Source organism: Chrysemys picta, chromosome 12, assembly GCF_011386835.1.
Source record: "Chrysemys picta bellii isolate R12L10 chromosome 12, ASM1138683v2, whole genome shotgun sequence".
Lineage (NCBI taxonomy): Eukaryota > Metazoa > Chordata > Testudines > Emydidae > Chrysemys > Chrysemys picta.
The window spans coordinates 34,287,259-34,306,449 of NC_088802.1; the positions used below are offsets into that span (position 1 = coordinate 34,287,259).

General features: G+C 44.1%; 1 protein-coding gene across 7 annotated transcripts in view; it reads right to left on the reverse strand.

Moving 5' to 3' along the window:
• Positions 1–19,191, reverse strand: part of MYH10 (myosin heavy chain 10) — a 156,161-nt gene that overhangs the window by 75,991 nt on the left and 60,979 nt on the right. For all 7 annotated transcript variants that reach the window (XM_065563317.1, XM_065563321.1, XM_065563319.1 and 4 more), the window contains exon 5: positions 10,035–10,137. In XM_065563317.1, the coding sequence (XP_065419389.1) occupies positions 10,035–10,137 (103 nt within the window). The remainder of the gene's footprint in view (positions 1–10,034; positions 10,138–19,191) is intronic.

Below are 19,191 nucleotides of genomic sequence, written 5' to 3' on the forward strand. Positions count from 1 at the left end.
TCCAGAAGTGGACACAGTACTCCAGCTGAGACCTCGCCAGCACCAAGAAGAGTGGAACAGTTACCTCTCATCTTAATTCAATAGGATGCCACATACGACACTCATGTTAATACAACTCAGAATAACATTTGCGTTTATTATAACAGTCCCACACTATTAACTCACTCAATTAGTGGCCTATTGTATATCCCCTTTTCTGCAATACTGCTGCCTAGTCAGCTACTCTCCATTTTGTACTTGAAATTCAATTAAGACAAGTACTACACCTAAGAAGGAAAAAATCAAATGCACATTTTATTGATTGCAAACGAATTCTCCAAATTGTCTCAGTCATTTTCAATTCTGTTCCTCCGAAGTGCTTTCAACCCCTTCCAGTGTGCTCAGCTGCTCGATGGGGATACTGCACATGCAGCCTGGCTACCACTAGGAGCTGTGAAGGACTGGAGTGTCCTCCATGCAGACTGAATATTCAGAGGTTATTAGGGTGACCAGATGTCCGGTTTTCTACCGGAACAACTGGTCGAAAAGGGACCCTGGCGGCTCCGGTCAACAGCCCCGTTGGTGGTGCTAAGGGTCCGGTCGGCGGTGCGGCAGAGTTAAGGCAGGCTAGTCCCTACCTGTCCTGGGGGCACCGTGCTGCACCCTGGAAGTGGCCAGCAGGTCTGGCTCCTAGGCGGGGGGGGGGGGGGGGGGAGGACACAACAGAACTCTGCATGCTGCTGGGGGGGTGGTGCTTGCGGCCGAGAGCAGCACGCGCCACAGAGCCTCCTGTCCACCCCCACCCCATGAGCTGGACCTGCTGGCCACTTCTGGGGTGCAGCACGGTGCCCCAGGATAGGCAGGCAGCCTGCCTTAGCCTCCCCCCATCCGCTCCGCTGTGTCACTGACTGGGAGCCGCTTGAGATAAGCCCAACCCCCAGCCCTGAGCCCCTCCAAACCTGGAGCCCCCTCCTGCATCCCAATCCCCTCACCCCTGGCTCCAGCCCAGAGCCAGCACCTCCAGCCCAGAGCCCTCACCCCAACCCCCTGCCTCAACCCACAGCCCTCTCCCACATTCCGAGTCCCTCAACCCCCACCTGGAGCCCCCTTCCTACACCCAGGGGGACAGCGAGCCAGCCACCAGGGAGGGGGAAATGTAGTGAGCGGGGGCGAGGCCTCAGTGTTCGGTTTTGTGCAGTTGGAAAGCTGGCAACCCTAGGTTATAGTTGCTGAACTATAAGTCTCTAAACTCTTTGAAAACAAAATCTGTTTCCAGATGCTTGGTAGGAGCTTGCTAGAGCTTCACCGCTATATCTGAAAAGTCTATCTGCACTGAGCATACTCCAGCCTCTCAGCTCCCACATACTACCAGACTGAACGTGTGTGCCATCCCCACAGAGCTACCGAGCATGCTGGAGGTCAGGACTTTTCCAACAACTGCAGCTCCTGGCTGCAGTGGGCCAAGGTAGAGCTGGGTACCAAACAAAGAACAAGGAGCCGGTCTCTTCTATGCGCTCTATGGCCTGTCCTGCTGGTGCTCAGGCAGCACAGAGGAGGAAGGAGACACTCAAATGCAGAGAGAACAAGAGCTGGATGGAGTGGGGAGAGAAAGGGGCTAGAAGAAGAGTAGATTGAGACAAAAAGCCAGGGAGAGTAGACTAGTTGGGCAAGAAGACTGCAAGCCAGGAGAGGGAAGAAAAAGAGAAAAGAGATTAGATGAAGATTGGGACTGCAAAAAAGCAGGGGTAGGGAGAAGGCAGGACAAAGTACAGGTTGGAGGGGGAAATGGGCAGAAGGGTCTGTGCCCACCAGAGCACACTCTTCTCCAGAACCTCGAAAGGAACAAGATCCCAGAATCTCACTGTTTTTCTGCTGTTGACAAATATCTATGAAACTCAAAGGCAGAATATACATTTCATCCCCTTTTGGTGCTGGTCCACACAGTGGGTGACACTGCTATTATCAAGTTTCAGAGTAGCAGCCGTGTTAGTCTGTATCCGCAAAAACAGGAGTACTTGTGGCACCTTAGAGACTAACAAATTTATTTGAGCATAAGCTTGTGTGGGCTACAGCCTACTTCATCAGATGAAGGGGGCTGTAGCCCACAAAAGCTTATGCTCAAATAAATTTGTTAATCTCTAAGGTGCCACAAGTACTCCTGTTCTTCTTACTGCTGTTCTCAGTTACCCCTGCTCTTTGAGCAAAGGGAGTATGTGTGATGGATCTAAAAGGTTCCAACCTGGTGATGAACCATATGGATTTCAATGACAACTTATGATGGAATTTGTTTCTTAAAATCCTATGTAATTAATCTCTAGGAAATGCCAGAGTTAAGGTTGACTGTGCAACTTTAATTCAGCTCCCTTGTGCATATGCATTTGATACGGTCTTTAATTACATCATCACAAACTAATTTTTCCACAGAACCCATGCTGCCTCATTCAGTGCATAGTATGGACAGCTCTCACTGAATAAACAGCTATTTAATATTTTGTTTTTATCCTTGTTGTTCGTGTATCCCCATGCCTTATTTACTGCACACTATTCAAACCCTGCTCTGACTACAGAATTAACTTCCGTGACACTTTTTTACAATGCAAATCACACAAGTGAACTAATTTATCTTCACAACACCTCTGAAGTGAGGGGGTATTACCCCCATTTTACAGAAAGGGAGCTGAGGCACACAGATTAAGGTACGAAGTGTCACAGGTTTTGGATGCCTAATTTGAGACACTTAGGACCTGATTTCCCCCCCCGCCCCCCCCCCCCCCCAGAGTACTTAGCATTATATAGCACATTATATATTTAAAGCCCAGCTCCCACTGACTTCAATTTACTGCTTGAGTGCTCAAGGTCTCAAGCTGAGCATCTGGAAAATGAACACCACAAATAACGATCACCTATGAAGTGTTTGGTTTATGTGACTTGACTAGCATCAGATAGGAATTCAGTGGTAGGGGCAGGGCTAGAATACCATTTTCTAACTCAGAAATAAACTACCTTAACCATGAGACTGTCCTCTCTCTTCCTAAAATCCCCTGATGCATTCACTACACTCCCAAATTCCTCAAATGAGAAAAGTCTTACAAACAGCCTCCTTCACTACATAACTGTGATTCCCCTCACTATCGGTCCATCCTGTGCACGGAATGAGGCAGGGGTCCTGTGGAAAGATCATATGCAGTCATGTAACTAAAAACCACACCATAACGCAGGGGTAGGCAACCTATGGCACGCGTGCCGAAGGCGGCACGTGAGCAGATTTTCAGTGGCACTCACACTGCCTGGGTCCTGGCCACCAGTCCAGGGGACTCTGCATTTTAATTTAATTTTAAATGAAGCTTCTTAAACATTTTAAAAACCTTACTTTACATACAACAATAGTTTATTTATATATTCTAGAAAGTTATAGACTTCTAAAAATGTTTAATTTAAGGTTTTGCGTGCAAGTAATACATTTGAGTGAATAAATGAAGACTCGGCACACCACTTCTGAAAGGTTGCTGACCCCTGCCATGACTCATACACACAAGGCAGGCAAATTATGGTTGCACAGGCAGCCTTATTCTGGCATATCCTAAACCATGGAGTGCTAGACTTTGCAATCTTAATGTTCTTTTAATGCAGTGTGAGCACACAGGCAAAATATACAGATAAGGGAAGGGAGTACATCAGTTTCATCTCTTCCTACATCGGTCTAGCGTAATGCAGCTTTACTCCTGACACCCTGCCTCCAGCTCAGTATAAGCCAATAGAGAACAAGAATCAAGCCATAAAGCATCAAAGATATGAGTGGATTACCAGGTACAGTAAAAGTCAGACTCTAGCAAAGTATTTTTCCCAATATTTTTAATACATAATTTTTTTTTACTTCAGTTAAATTCCCTTTGAGTGCTGGACTTCGCAATCCCAATATTTTTTTTTTTTTGTAAAGAAAAAGTCTAAAAGTTATGTTGCTTTATGCAACCTGGATTCTGCTCCCCTCCTTTATACGTATTAGGACATGGATTACAAATTGCATCTTCCTACATTTTTCACAGGACCCCACCTCATTCACTGCTCACAACAGACAGTACGGTACTTGGTGAAAGAGGTAGGTGTTTAAAATTTCTTTTGATCCTCATCCTTCAGTGTGTGCAACTCCATGCCCTTTTACTATTCACCATCCAAAGTTTTACACCTAATAAAAAAATTACTTTCTCCACCGTCTCTTTTATGGCAATTACTGCAATATCCAAGTACCATACACACTATTAAATGAATTTATCCCCTGTGAGATACAAAAGCCGTATTATCCCATTTTACTCATGGGAATTCAGGCAAAAAGAGATTAAGATCAAAATTCACAGAAGTGTCCACTAATTTTTGAGTGATTGGGAATCCAACCTGACACCAACAGTAGGTTTCCCCACACACACAGTACTTAAACATCTTCATAGCACTTCATACATTCAAAGCATTGTACAGACATTAACTAATCAATCTTCACAGCATCCCTGTGAGATGTGAGCAATTTTACAGATGGGGAAAACAGAAAACGGAGATGTGACTTGCGTAAAGCCAAACTGTACGTCAGTGGCAGAGCCAGGATTGTCCATAATCAAAAACTTTTAAATGAAGTAATTAAGTTTGAGCAATTGTGACATTTTCCCAAAGCAAAAAGTCACATTATACCTCTTAATCATGCCCTAATGCCTCCATGGCATGACAAGACTCAAATACCACAAGGAACTTCCTTCTGCTTGTAACTGACAAAAACACTACACAACACAGGGAGATTGTGTAGCACATTAAACATAGGCATCAACTCTGTGGGTGGAGCACCCATGGAAAAAAAATTAGCACCCACCAGCAGCCAGCTCTCCGCCCCCCCCCCCCCCCGGTGCCTCCTGTCCCACCGGGGTCCCGTCGATCAACTCCTCTTCCTCCCTCCCAGTGCCTCCCGCCCGCCACCATCAGCTGCTCTGCAGTATGCAGGAGGTGCGGGGAAGGAGTGGGCAGGAAGAGGCAGGATGGGGGTGGACAGACGTCAGGATATGCTTCTATGAGCACAACATTCTGAAGAATCAGAGCAGGCTGTGCAGAGGGGACGGTCAAGACATTTGGCAGCATGTGACTTCCAGAAGAAGGAGAAGCGTCCATGTACCAGCAATGAAGATACAGGTGAGCAACCGTTTTCATGTTCTCTCCACTGGTACTAATGCAGAGAGTGGACTAGAGGATACATCTGAGGGAAGGGAGCAGAAGGAGACTCCACCAATTGGAAGGCCTGAGATACACTGTCCTAGGGATGGGGGTTCCACAACCACCACTCCCAAGAGGAGGAGGAGGGTGGTAGTGGTCGGGGACTCCCTCCTCAGGGGGACTGAGTCATCTATCTGCCGCCCCAACCGAAAAAAAAACAAGAGGTCTGCTGCTTGCCAGGAGCTAGGATTCATGATGTGGCAGAGACTGATGAGACTCATCAAGCCCTCGGATTGCTACCCCTTCCTGCTTCTCCACGTGGGCACCAATGATACTGCCAAGAATGACCTTGAGTGGATCACTGCAGACTACGTGGCTCTGGGAAGAAGGATAAAGGAGTTTGAGGCGCAAGTGGTGTTCTCGTCCATCCTCCCTGTGCAGAGAAAAGGCCAGGGTAGAGACCGTCGAATTGTGGAAGTCAACGAATGGCTAAGCAGGTGGTGTCAGAGAGAAGGCTTTGGATTCTTCAACCATGGGATGGTGTTCCAAGGAGGAGGAGTGCTTGGCAGAGACTGGCTCCACTTAACGAAGAGAGGGAAAACCATCTTCGCAAGCAGGCTGGCTAACCTAGTGAGGAGGGCTTTAAACTAGGTTCACCGGGGGAAGGCGACCAAAGCCCTGAGGTAAGTGTGGAAATGGGATACCAGGAGGAAGCACGAGCACAAGAGTGCAAGAGGGGAGGACTCCTGTCTCAGGTTGAGAAAGCGGGACAATAAGCGAGTTATCTTAAGTCCCTATACACAAATGCAAGAAGCCTGGGAAACAAGCAGGGAGAACTGGAAGTCCTGGCACAGTCAAGGAACTATGATATGATTGGAATAACAGACTTGGTGGGATAACTCACATGACTGGAGTACTGTCATGGATGGATATAAACTGTTCAGGAAGGACAGGCAGGGCAGAAAAGGTGGGGGAGTTGCATTGTATGTAAGAGAGGAGTATGACTGCTCACAACTCCGGTATGAAACTGCAGAAAAACCTGAGTCTCTGGATTAAGTTTAGAAGTGGGAGCAACAAGGAGGATGTTGTGGTGGGAGTCGGCTATAGACCACCAGACCAGGGGGATGAGGCTTTCTTCTGGCAACTAGCAGAAGTTACTAAATCGCAGGCCCTGGTTCTCATGGGAGACTTTAAATCACCCTGATATCTGCTGGGAGAGCAATACAGCGGTGCACAGACAATCCAGGAAATTTTTGGAAAGCGTAGAGAACAATTTCCTGGTGCAAGTGCTGGAGGAACCAACTAGGGGCAGAGCTCTTCTAGACCTGCTGCTCACAAACCGAGAAGAATTAGTAGGGGAAGCAAAAGTGGATGGGAACCTGGGAGGCAGTGACCATGAGATGGTTGAGTTCAGGATCCTGACACAAGGAAGAAAGGAGAGCAGCAGAATACGGACCTGGGACTTCAGAAAAGCAGACTTTGACTACCTCAGGGAAATTGATGGGCAAGATCCCCTGGGAGAATAACATGAGGAGGAAAGGAGTCCAGGAGAGCTGGCTGTATTTTAAAGAATCCTTATTGAGGTTGCAGGAAAAAGACATCCCGATGTGTAGAAAGAATAGTAAATATGGCAGGCAACCAGCTTGGCTTAACAGTGAAATCCTTACAGATCTTAAATGCAAAAAAGAAGCCTACAAGAAGTGGAAGATTGGACAAGTGACCAGGGAGGAGTATAAAAATATTGCTCAGGCATGCAGGGGTGAAATCAGGAAGGCCAAATCACACTTGGAGTTGCAGTTAGCAAGAGATGTTAAGAGTAACAAGAAGGGTTTCTTCAGGTATGTTAGCAACAAGAAGAAAGTCAAGGAAAGTGTGGGCCCCTTACTGAATGAGGGAGGCAACCTAGTGACAGAGGATGTGGAAAAAGCTAATGTACTCAATGCTTTTTTTGCCTCTGTCTTCATGAACAAGGTCAGTTCCCAGACTGCTGCACTGGGCAGCACAGTATGGCGAGGAGGCAAGCAGTCCTCTGTGGAGAAAGAAGTGGTTCGGGACTATTTAGAAAAACTAGACGAGCACAAGCCCATGGGGCCGGATGCGCTGCATCCGAAGGTGCTAAAGGAATTGGTGGATGTGATTGCAGAGCCATTGGCCATTATCTTTGAAAACTCATGGCGATTGGGGGAGGTTCCGGATGACTGGAAAAAGGCTAATGTAGTGCCCATCTTTAAAAGAGGGAAGGAGGAGGATCCAGGGAACTACAGGCAAGTCAGCCTCACCTCAGTCCCTGGAAAAATCATGGAGCAGGTCCTCAAGGAACCCATTCTGAAGCACTTAGATGAGAGGAAAGTGATCAGGAACAGTCAGCATGGATTCACCAAGGGCAAGTCATGCCTGATTAACCTAACTGCCTTCTATGGGGAGATAACTGGGTCTGTGGATGAGGGGAAAGCAGTGGATGTGTTATTCCTTGACTTTAGCAAAGCTTTTGATTCGATCTCCCACAGTATTCTTGCCAGCAAGTTAAGGAAGTATGGGCTGGATGAATGGACTACAAGGTGGATAGAAAGCTGGCTAGATCGTTGGGCTCAACAAGCAGTGATCGGCTGCCAACTAGACATGGAGCCATTGGTTTCAAGTGAAGTGCCCCAAGGGACAGTCCTGGAGCCGGTTTTGTTCAAAATCTTCATTAATGATCTGGAGGATGGCGTGGACTGCACTCTCAGCAAGTTCGCATATGACACTAAACTGGGAGGAGTGGTAGATACGCTGGAGGGTAGGGATAGGATACAGAGGGACCTAGACAAATTAGAGGATTGGGCCAAAAGAAACCTGATGAGGTTCAACAAGGACAAGTGCAGAGTCCTGCACTTAGGATGGAAGAATCCCATTCACTGTTACAGACTAGGGACCGAATGGCTAGAAAGCAGTTCTGCAGAAAAGGACCTAGGGGTTATAGTGGATGAGAAGCTGGATATGAGTCAACAGTGTACCCTTGTCACCAAGAAGGCTAACGGCATTTTGGACTGTATAAGTAGGGGCATTGCCAGCAGATCGAGGGACGTGATCGTTCCCCTCTATTCAACTCTGGTGAGGCCTCATCTGGAGTACTGTGTCCAGTTTTGGGCCCCACACTACAAGAAGGATGTGGAAAGGTTGGAAGGAGTCCAGCGGAGGGCAACAAAAATGATTAGGGGGCTGGAGCACATGACTTATGAGGAAAGGCTGAGGGAACTGGGATTGTTTAGTCTACAGAAGAGAAGAATGAGGGGGGATTTGATAGCTGCTTTCAACTACCTGAAAGGGGGTTCCAAAGAGGATGGATCTAGAATGTTCTCAGTGGTAGCAGATGACTGAAAAAGGAGTAATGGTCTCAAGTTGCAGAGGGGGAGGTTTAGGTTGGATATTAGGAAAAACTTTTTCACTAGGAGGGTGGTGAAGCACTGGAATGTTTTACTTAGGGAGGTGGTGGAATCTCCTTCCTTAGAGGTTTTTATGGTCAGGCTTGACAAATCCCTGGCTGGGATGATTTAGTTGGGAATTGGTCCTGCTTTGAGCAGGGGGTTGGATTAGATGACCTCCTGAGGTCCCTTCCAACCCTGATATTCTATGATTCTATGGGGTGGGGGCTTGGGAGAAGGGGCAGGGGGAGTGTCTGCGACAGAGCAGGAATGAGAAGAGGCAGGGCCTGGGGCACCAGAGAGGGGTGTTTGGAGGGGGGTTGGGTTGAGCACCCCCAGGGCCCAGAGGAAGCCGGCACCTGTGTACACAAAAGCCTTATTACAAACTCATGCTCAAACCATAAGCGCACAACACATTGCATAATTACCCTATGCACAAAGTTAATAGAATATTTACTGATGTTGAGTTCGTAATTTAGGTTTCCCCGCACACAGGACTTGTTAAAAACTCCCACAAGAGTCCATCTGAACACAGAGCAGCCTCCCTTCTGCTCTCCTGTCCCTCACACTCTCCTCCAGGTTCTCCTTCTTAACCCTGTCCTGCTGCTACCAGTTCTCTTCAGCGTTGCTAACTCATGTATAAATCCTGTTCTGGCTCCTGCTTCCCTGTGATTTTGAGCCTCCATGTGCTCAGGGTTCAAGTCAAAGGGCAGGTGGGGGATCCACCGGACAACTTATAATGGGAAATATAATGTCAACTAAACCATAGGGGTTGCTACTGTAAATGGTTCAAGACAGAGACTGCTTTAGGTCTTAAGCACCATACAACCTGTGGTACCATTGCAAAGTATAAGACATGCAAACAGCAATACTTTTGATAGTGAACCAGTAACCTAGAGAGAAACTGAATAATGGAGTCACTATGAGTGTACAACTGATTATCTGAAACCCATTTATATACTTTTGACTCTGCACTGCATAAAACCCTTAATCCACCAATGTGCATGTCAGATTTGCTGAAGTCCAGTTTACTGAAAGAGTCCAAGTTATAAGGCAGTGAGTTAAGTTTTTCCAATACCATGTCATATAAAAACAGAAAGATAACGATCATAGCAAAGGGCTCAGTTGTTTTATTACCTTTCCCTAACAGTGGGCTTCTAGCTTTCACCATTGCAAAAGCACAGTGTTTATTACATATTGTAATTTTCCACATATCCTGTCAGAGTTTAACAATTAATATTTGTTTTTAATGCTATGAATTAAACAATCACACTTTATTTTCCAAATTATTCATTTCTGTTGCTAGAACACTTTAATGATATCTTAGCTAACAGCCATATCAACTGATATTTATTTTTGATCCTAAATATTAGTTTTTAATCCTTTTAGCAGTGACAGCACTTTAGGGTTTTTAGATACAATAAAGCCTGGTTCTGGAAAAGAGAAAGACAATTGAAAAATACTTACTGGAATATTATGGTCCTTTCTTCCTTTATGGGAGGAAGCAACATGAGCAAGGTACTGAATAACTTTCTTGGTGTTTTCGGTCTTCCCAGCACCAGATTCACCTCTGCAAGACACATTCACACATTTTTCTCCCAAAATTCAGTTTTAACAAGCATAGTCAGTCTTTTATGGTAACTACCTAATTGCATTTCAGTCTCAGGCTTGGACCGTACAATGGTATTTTATTAACTGTCTGAAAGAAAAAGTGCTAATGTTTAAGGATGTATGCAGTGTAGCTGTAGACATGTCTATCCCAGGATATTAGAGAGACAAGGTGGGTGAGGTAAAAGTTTTCAAGCCACACAGAGCTCTTCTTCAGGCCTTGGAAAAGAACTCACAGCTTCACAACAAAATGCATTTTCCTTTCCCAAACTTGAAGATGAGTTCTGTGTGGCTCGAAAGCTTGTCTCTCATCAGCAGAAATTGGTCCAATAAGAGATATTACCTGACCCATTTTGACTGTAATGTTTAAGGAAACAAATCAGGAGTTTGTCAGTTTAAACACTGCCGTTATCCAAAATGTCTCCCTAGCACATCATTTAATTATTGGTACAATATCAAGTATGCTTATTATGTATTAAGCATACTTTTTATCATAGTTCTTTACCACCAACAACTAACAACAAACCCTAATCTTCAATTCTTGTGTGAAACAAGCGTTCTTACCTCTTCCTTAAAGGATAAGAAACTGAAGCAGAGAGGTTGACTTGACCAAGGCCATGGATTGAATCTCTTAGAATAATGAATATATAAACATAATGCCATAATGGCACTTCATGCTCTAAGTGCCAGATTTTCAGAAACACTGAGCTCCCACAAATCCCAGTGAAGTCAATAGGACTGCAAGTGCTCAGTACTTTTGAAAGTCAGGCCCTAGGAGCATTAGCAGTAAAATACATCTTAACATATCGTACCATAATCAGATTCTTGGCTAGGCTGAAGCATATCTAGGATTGCAAGGAGTACACATATATTACACTTTTAATTTTATTGCTGTAAACAGGTACAACATGCATTATTTTAATGAATGCTCAGCTAGATTTGAAGTAAGATGTGTTTGGATATGTCTGACTTATTTCAAGATATGTCTGTAGGACACAAAGTTGTAAACTGATTTTCCAAGGGAAGTATTTATTAAATCTATATTATCTTCACATGAAACAGGACTGACACCACAAGGTTTTTTTCATAGCCGTAATTTAGTTTTCAGACAATGCTACATTATAAATTTATCGATGCATCTTTTAATAATACTCACTACAAACTTAACTCGGCTACCAAATCATAGCTAAGTGGGGAGAGATTGCTGTTTGTGTTTATGAAGCATTTGAAATTAAGAAGGTTCGATTACTTGGAATTGCACTGGAAAAGTGCAATTTTCTCCCATTGTTAAATATTCATTTTAGAAATAAATCTTGACATAGTTAACTGTGGAACCATTTCAAGCCTACTAGGATGTCAGTTTAGTCCGTTGCCATTTCTGTTACAAATAGTTTAACTGAAAACGTATGTGTGCGCAGTGTGGATTAACAACTTTTGCAGTTGAAGTTTCCAAGGCAACACTTCCCTCCATTGCACTATATATACTAGATTTAGCAGTTTGCTTTGTATACTGAACCGAACTTTTATATTCTGAATCAATATTAAATTATTTGTTACCTCAGAAGAGAGACTAAGAGTTTTGGGGTTTTCTTTAAATTCAATGAAGGGTACATTTAATATTTCTAATCTCTGAATGGAAGTTAAATTGGCAGAAAAGATTAAAAAGTAGTTTAAAAAGTTTAGCTAAATTTTAAAGAATCTACTCCGGTGATCTAGTGAGCAGATTTCTGGGGAGTGGAGGGAGTACAATTATATTCCATAGGTCCAGTTCTAAAGGAGACTACACACGGCCTTTTTACAAATACAATCCACAAATCAACAAGTTCTTATAAAAGCCTGTACATGTCATAAAGCACATGAGGCCAAAAGCTTGGAGTTTATGATGTATTCCTTTGGCTAAAATGCAAGTCTGAAATTATACTTTTATAGAATGTCTCCATACAACTCCAGCTAGTATCTTATCTAGTTCTTCTTGCCTTATGCCTTACAAATATGCTGAGTATTTCCTGCTGGATATGAACTGTTAGGCAGTTCTGCTGTCATATACTCTACTAGAAGAAGAATTAGAAGATTTAGGTGATTAAATCCTTTTCATTTATAGGAATAAGAACATCTGCATACTTCAGCTTTTTTTCCCCCCCAAGAGTGCAAATGCATGAATTATAAATTGCCCAAACAAGGTAAACTTTTAGAAATGCTAATATACAATATTTGTGAAGTGGAAGGACAGTATATAATGAAGTCAGAGATCAGCCTTTTAAAAAAATACCTGGTTTTAAATACACCCCAATCATTAGGTTACCTCAGAAGTGTTTATTAAAAACCCTTATGGAAAATCCTGGGCCTAGTGAAGTTAACAATGAGAGCCTTGCCACTGAGTTCAATAGGGCCAGGATTTCACCCCTTGGCCTTAAATCTCAGTTCCACTCATTGAATTAGAAGTGGGACCCACTCTCTCCCACAGTTTTATGAAAGCAGATGCAAACAAACAGCAATTCTGATTATCGGCTCCAAGTGATTGCTCGGCAATGTGCCTACTTTGACGAATCTGACAATGTATCTTTGTTACTATAATAGACAGTCAAATCCTCCAACTGAGGAGTGGAGGTCTCTGTTCCACTACTGTCATCTTAAAAATCTATGTTACATGGCTGGGCCACTGGTCAAACAGATTTATTTATTGACAAATGCATAGAACATCTAGAATTCAGCTCCTTCAAGAGAGTGGCTCTATCCTTCTAGAGACAGAACTGTCAGAACACATTCCTCCTGTTTTGAAGTTGTTGCTGCGGCTGCCTGAACAATTCATACTGAAGTACTTCAGACTAGCTCCTTTACCCCCATCAACTCACATTCAGAACAGTTTGTCATGATCAGAGGTTATTTGTTCCACTCCAGCTAGGATTCAGAGAGTGAAAGCTAAGAAATGTTACATAGCACTCCAGTGCTTGATTTCTCTGCCTATCAAGCCTCAAGCTCCCTAGTCTGATCTTTGAAGGCAAACCTAACCAAACAGATTTTAAATGCAGACAATTTTACTTTGCTGGGGCACAATACAAAGACAAGACATTACTGTGAAGAAGAATACATTTCCCCCCCTTATGCTATAAAAAGTCTCTGTAATCTGCAACTGGCTTGACTTAAATTCTGCATTGTGTGTTACAGCAGCACCCAAGAGTCCCCAACCGAGATCCTGATCTCATTACACTAGGTACTGTACATACATGTAGTAAGAGGTAGTCCCTTCCCTGAAGGGCTTACAATCTAAGAGGGCAAGACAGACAAGGTAAGTAGTTACTTGCCCAAGGCAACACAGCAGATGACAATTAAGGATAGAACCCAGATCTTCTGACTCCCAGTCTGGTGCCATATACACTAGACTATGCTGCCTTAATTTTGCCAATACTTCAGACTCTATGGCAGATTCATATTTAATTTAAACTTTCTTTTTTTTTTTAAAAAAAAAGGGGGGGGGGTAAATTAAGTGAATTATGCAATTCTCTCATAGTGCAAAGCACCACAGTCACATCACACCGAACAGTAAACACACAGGAATCGCTGGCCAGCAATCTTCCTCCATGTTTTGTGGTTTTCACACTGCCTTGAGAAGTGCGCCATACTGCATCCTGTCCTATCAGCCAAATTGTTGAACCCACTAATCCCTGCAAATCTTGCTTCGGCATCTTCCTCCGCTCATCAAATCCATGTGGGTCCCACAAACTGAAGTTTTCTTCATCTGATTGTCTTGATATTAGGTATCACTCTGGTTATGCTGTAAGTTCAGGTGATCTCCTCCTCCTCAGTCACATGCAAGGTGTAACTAACTCACAGCAATTGCCTGTAGCATTTCCATTTGAAGGCAGAAAGCCTCTTAAATATCCTGTTTCCTTAACATTCATGACTCGCATGCATATAGCAAGATGATGAAGAGACTGCAGAAGTTTCATTTTACACTTCAGGGCAATAACCTTTGCTTCTCCAGATGCAGCTAATTCTACATTAGATTTCTAAGGGAAGTTTGGTGTCCCACCAAAAACCATGGACCCGAGAGAATTTAAAGTTTTATCATGCTCTCAAATATGCATCTCATCCAATCACCCAATGAATTCCCATTCCTAGGGATGTGGCCTTATAGCGGTCCCACCTATTCATTAATGCAGTGGTCCCCAAATTGCAGGGTGCATCCCCCCATTGGGGGCGGAGAGGGGCAGGAAAAGTAGCACTCCCTCCCCACCTGCCATACTTCCAGCCCTGCTCTGCCCCCAGCCTTGCTCCTCCCGCAACCCAGATCCACCCCCAGTTCCACTCCAGCGCCAGCCCCACTCCAGCCCAGCCTTGCCTCATTTCCTCTCCACCCCCAGCTCAGCTCTGCCTCCAGCTCAAGCTCTATGGCTAAGGAAGCCTTGGCTGTGCAGTAATGGGGGGGGAGGGGCGCACAACCAGATTCCATTAATGGTAAGTGGGGGTGGAGGCACAACTAGAAACGTTTGCACACCACTGCATTAATGTCATGCTGGTGCAGGGGGGACCTTGCTGACTCTCACTGCTTGACCACATATGTGTGCTACGGTGCTGCATTAAGATTTATGTCAGACAGCAATGAACTCTAGAACGGACACATACCCCAAAACAGCCTTAGTGCTTAGTGGAGGACTTCCCTCCCTCCCACACCCCACTCACCAGTTTCTCTGCTGCAAAGTAATAAAGCACCATTTAGATAGGCAGCTGAATGAGGGGTGTTTTTGGGGGGCTGGGAGGGGGGGTTTGTGTCACAGCCATGTTAAGGTTGCCCAACGCTTCCCGCCTGGAAGCAAGAGGCTCTTCTAGCAGCTAGACCCACAGCAAGAGGAAGGATGACCAGTGCTGCTTGCTACCTGCTCTTTTGCAGGTTTCTTCTCAGTCACAAGGTTTCCCCAGAAAACATAGGAATACCACTTCATTCTGGCAGGTTTCAAAGTAGCAGCCATGTTAGTCTGTATCCGCAAAAAGAACAGGAGTACTTGTGGGACCTTAGAGACTAACTTCACTGAAACACGGAGGACAGGAAGCACCTTACCTCAGAGATGATGGGATCCCTTATATATTAGGCACCAAAAGCACATGGAAACATGTACTGAAAGTCTGCTGGTACTGGTAAAGTAGCTGCAGAAACAACTGCAGTCACAGGTGCTTCTTTAGTGGTGGTTGTGCAGAATAAGCTTCCTTGCTAGCTCCTATCAGAGAAATAACTGGGTGGATCCTTCACCTACTAGAAACAATTGGAGAATTCAGAAAGCAAGGCCTGTAGATAAAAGGATCATCATAACTACCTGCCTACATCTGCTGGAAACTGAGAGGTACACCTGAGTTTCTGGACTGATTCAGAAAATCCAAGAATTGGTTTTTTACTATTTATAGTTCTCCGTTTCATCTTCTTGTAGATGGTTCACATCTTTTCACACCAGTTGTCAGGGGAATGTTAGGAAGCTGGAACCCAGCCAGAGGTTGTATACTGAAATGCTTGGTATTTGCTGCTGTCGTCATTTTAGAAGCAAACTCAGTTTCTTCTCCATCCCACCACTCCCATCTGAAGCCAATTCAGATTATATACCCTTGTATGGCTTCATACATCTGTAAAAATGACCATTTACCAAGCCTACTCACCATTTTCAACAGAATACCATAAGCTTGTGGTAAGGTTCTCAAATTTAGAATGCCAGCAAAAAAGTGCAACTTATGCTTTCATATTTTAACAGAAATAGAATCCTAGAGCTAAAAACAGCAAGCGTAGGAGAGGCTTGAGCATTTCTCACAGAACCCTAGTATCCCATATCAGGAATTTCTTCATTTCTAAGTCACCAGTCTGGGACAGATTGGCACACTCACCCATTTAACCATAATGGGCAGCAGCAAGAGTACAAAAAGTTTTGTCACCTTCCTTAAACTCAAGCATTTGGCATTTCCTTGCAAGAGGAAAAGCTTCTACAGTCCTCATCTGAGGCCCACATTTCCTATTTCAGTGTCTATTTACATTTTAGGGTGCTATTACATTAGTATAATTGCTTCCATTTCTCAGCAACAGTGATGTTGATGTTGGGGCAGTGTTTTTGTAACACTGGTAGCTACCGAAGACAGGACTCAAGACATATTGCCTACCATTTCTGATTAGTACTTAGTGTTGGTAGCAACAGTGTGTTGGCACCATTGCCAGAAAACAGGTACTGGTTTTCCTAAATGAGACAAACCCAGAGTCTAACACCACTATGGTCCCCCATTAATCACTGGCATTTCTAACCAACTGGGGGATGCTATAAATGGATATACAAGATAAATAAAGCTTGCTCCTGAGAGTTGTCAGTTATCTAACAATCCAAGGGAACTGAACTAAAAATTCCAACCAGCACTAGAGATCCCCAGGTCCCTTCTGAATCATTTACCCTCCCAAGAATGACTTACCTACCTGCAGGCAAAACCGTGTCCAGTATGCAATGGAAGGTAGAATTAGAAGAACTCCATAGCTGCCATTACAAATCTTGTCCACTGAATCATCCTATCCTACCTACACCAATGATGAAATCATGTATCCAAATAGCACCCAAAACCTTAGATTTTAAATAGGGAGGCAACAGAAGGAGAGAGAGGCTGGTTAGAACTTCATAAGCAAATCAATCTTCAATGGTCTTTTCCTTGGCAGCACACTAGCTTTAAGGACCATTTTTCAGGCAAGGGGAAGGCTGAAGTTTGTCCACGTTGGGAAAAGCCACTGGCAGTTCTCAAAGTATCAAACAACTCTTGAGATTTCTCTGATTGGATGTTTCTCTCTCTCTAGAATCTTATAAGGGGCTCTTGGGTCATTCGGTGCCAAAGACACCACTTTGTGAGGTGATGATGAGAGGTCTTTTGGTGGCAAGGCAGGTCACTGGTGTTGCTTAGCCCCCAGATCTGGTTCTTCCTATCTGCAGTAGGTGGTCTGGTCACAGAAGATGATGGGTAAAGTGACCTCTCTTGAGCGTAGAGATTGAATCTTAACCGATTGATATGTCAGACTCCCATAAGGGCCACAGCAGCATAAGGTAGGGATATGGTTCAATAGCTTGATATTGGCCAGTCCAATAGCATTCCTGTCGGGGTGAATTTTCAGTCCTTCTGTGGCACCATAAAGAATAGAGTTCCCTGTTTGAGGATTGGGAGAACACATGCAATGGAGAGACTGACTTCCTCTCTGGGCAGTGCACTCTCAGTACAGATAAATACCTCTGTGCCAGTGACTGTCCCGGTTCACTTAGAGGTACACTGTCTGCTACAGATCTCAATGTAGAGAGGTGCAACCACAGCTCTGGGACTGGTGCCAGAGAAATATTACTCTGTGCTGTAGGCTGCCCTTCTTCACCAGCCTTTGGCATCATGCGGGGCTTGGTGGATTTGCATCCAGAGGCTTTTCATGATCAAAACTTTGACACACAATACGGAGTTCCATTTGGAGTCTCAGCCCTCTGTTTGGAGTGGCCCCCCTTAAACACCTCTACTACCAGAATCTGGGACTATGTCCTTTTTGGTGCCAATGTCTGAAGCCATGTGGTCTGCTTTGGCACCAGGGGCATATGTGCTGGAGCCAGGTCTTTCTTTTGCAGTCTTCTCTGTTGTGGTCTGGTCTTTGGGAGTCACTTGTCTGCTAGATTGAGCACTGGACAAAGTTGGGTTTTCGGTTGTTGGGTGACAGGTGTTAGTCTCCTCAAGAACTGAAGAGAATTTAATAGATTGCCCCAAGAGGAGGAAGCTTTAGCTGCACTGTTTGTGCATATCCAAAGAGAAATATAGACAAACATCAATTCATTATATGAGACTGTTCTAAACAAGAGAGGAATTAGTCCATCTTGTCCATCTTTTGGGGAATTTGTCCATCACCGGACCGGAAGGACCTGAAACCCGTAGGTTTCAAATCCACCATTTTGAGGAGTCCGGGGGAGGGGAGGGGGGTGAGGGGTGTCTGGCAACCAATATTCAGTTCAGACAGGCATTACATCAGCAGAGCAGAGAAGTTCTGAAAATTTTTGAGGCATTGAGAGATTTAGTTGGAGCTAAGAACTACCAGGTCAGACACTTGCCAGTTTGTCTTGCTGCCACAGGCAATAGAGGGAACTTCAGAAACACAGGTAAGTTCTTCCAACGGTTAATGAACATTACTGTAAAAACCTGCACCTTATTTCCAGATTGATCTTGTCTAGCTTCAGATTCCAACTACCAGATCTTGTTATGATTAAAGTGTTATTAGAGATCGCCTCTCCACGTAGGTACTTTTAGATTATCAAGTCACCCCTTAACCTTCTCTCGGATAAGTTAGAGATGGAGCTTCTAAAGTCTCATATAAAGAGATGTTTTCCAAACCTCAAGTCATTCTTGTAGCTCTGTCCTAAACATACTTTCTAATTTTGACATTTCTGATATGTGGACCAGAACTAGACAGTATTCCAGTAATTAAATTACCAGAGCCATATACAGAGACCATACCACCTCACTACTTCTACTTTGTATTTCCCTGCTTATACAGAGGATCATATTGATCTCCTTAACTCCAGCATTGCACTGGAAGCACATGTTCAAATGGTTATCTGCTTTGATCCCTAAATCCTGTTCAGCATGACTGCAATTCCAAGATCCAGTACATCTTGCAAGTGTCACCTACATTCATTGTCCCCAGATGCATGACCCTGTATTTGACTTTATTAAGATACACCTTGTTTAAATGAGCCCATTTCAACAAGCAATTCAAGTCAGCCTTTAGAACCAATCTGCCCCATTCATTATTAATACTGCAACCAGTTGTGTCATCTGCAAGTTTGGTAGTAATGATTTTATATTTTCTTCCAGATCATTGATAAAGATACTGAATAGCAATAAACCAAGAACCTGTGGGACTGCACCAAGAATATCCTCATTGAATGATGATTCCATCTACAGTTACTTTTTGAAATTTACTAGTTAGCCAGTTTTTAATCCATTTAATGTAAGCTATATTGATTTTGTGTAGAGCTACACT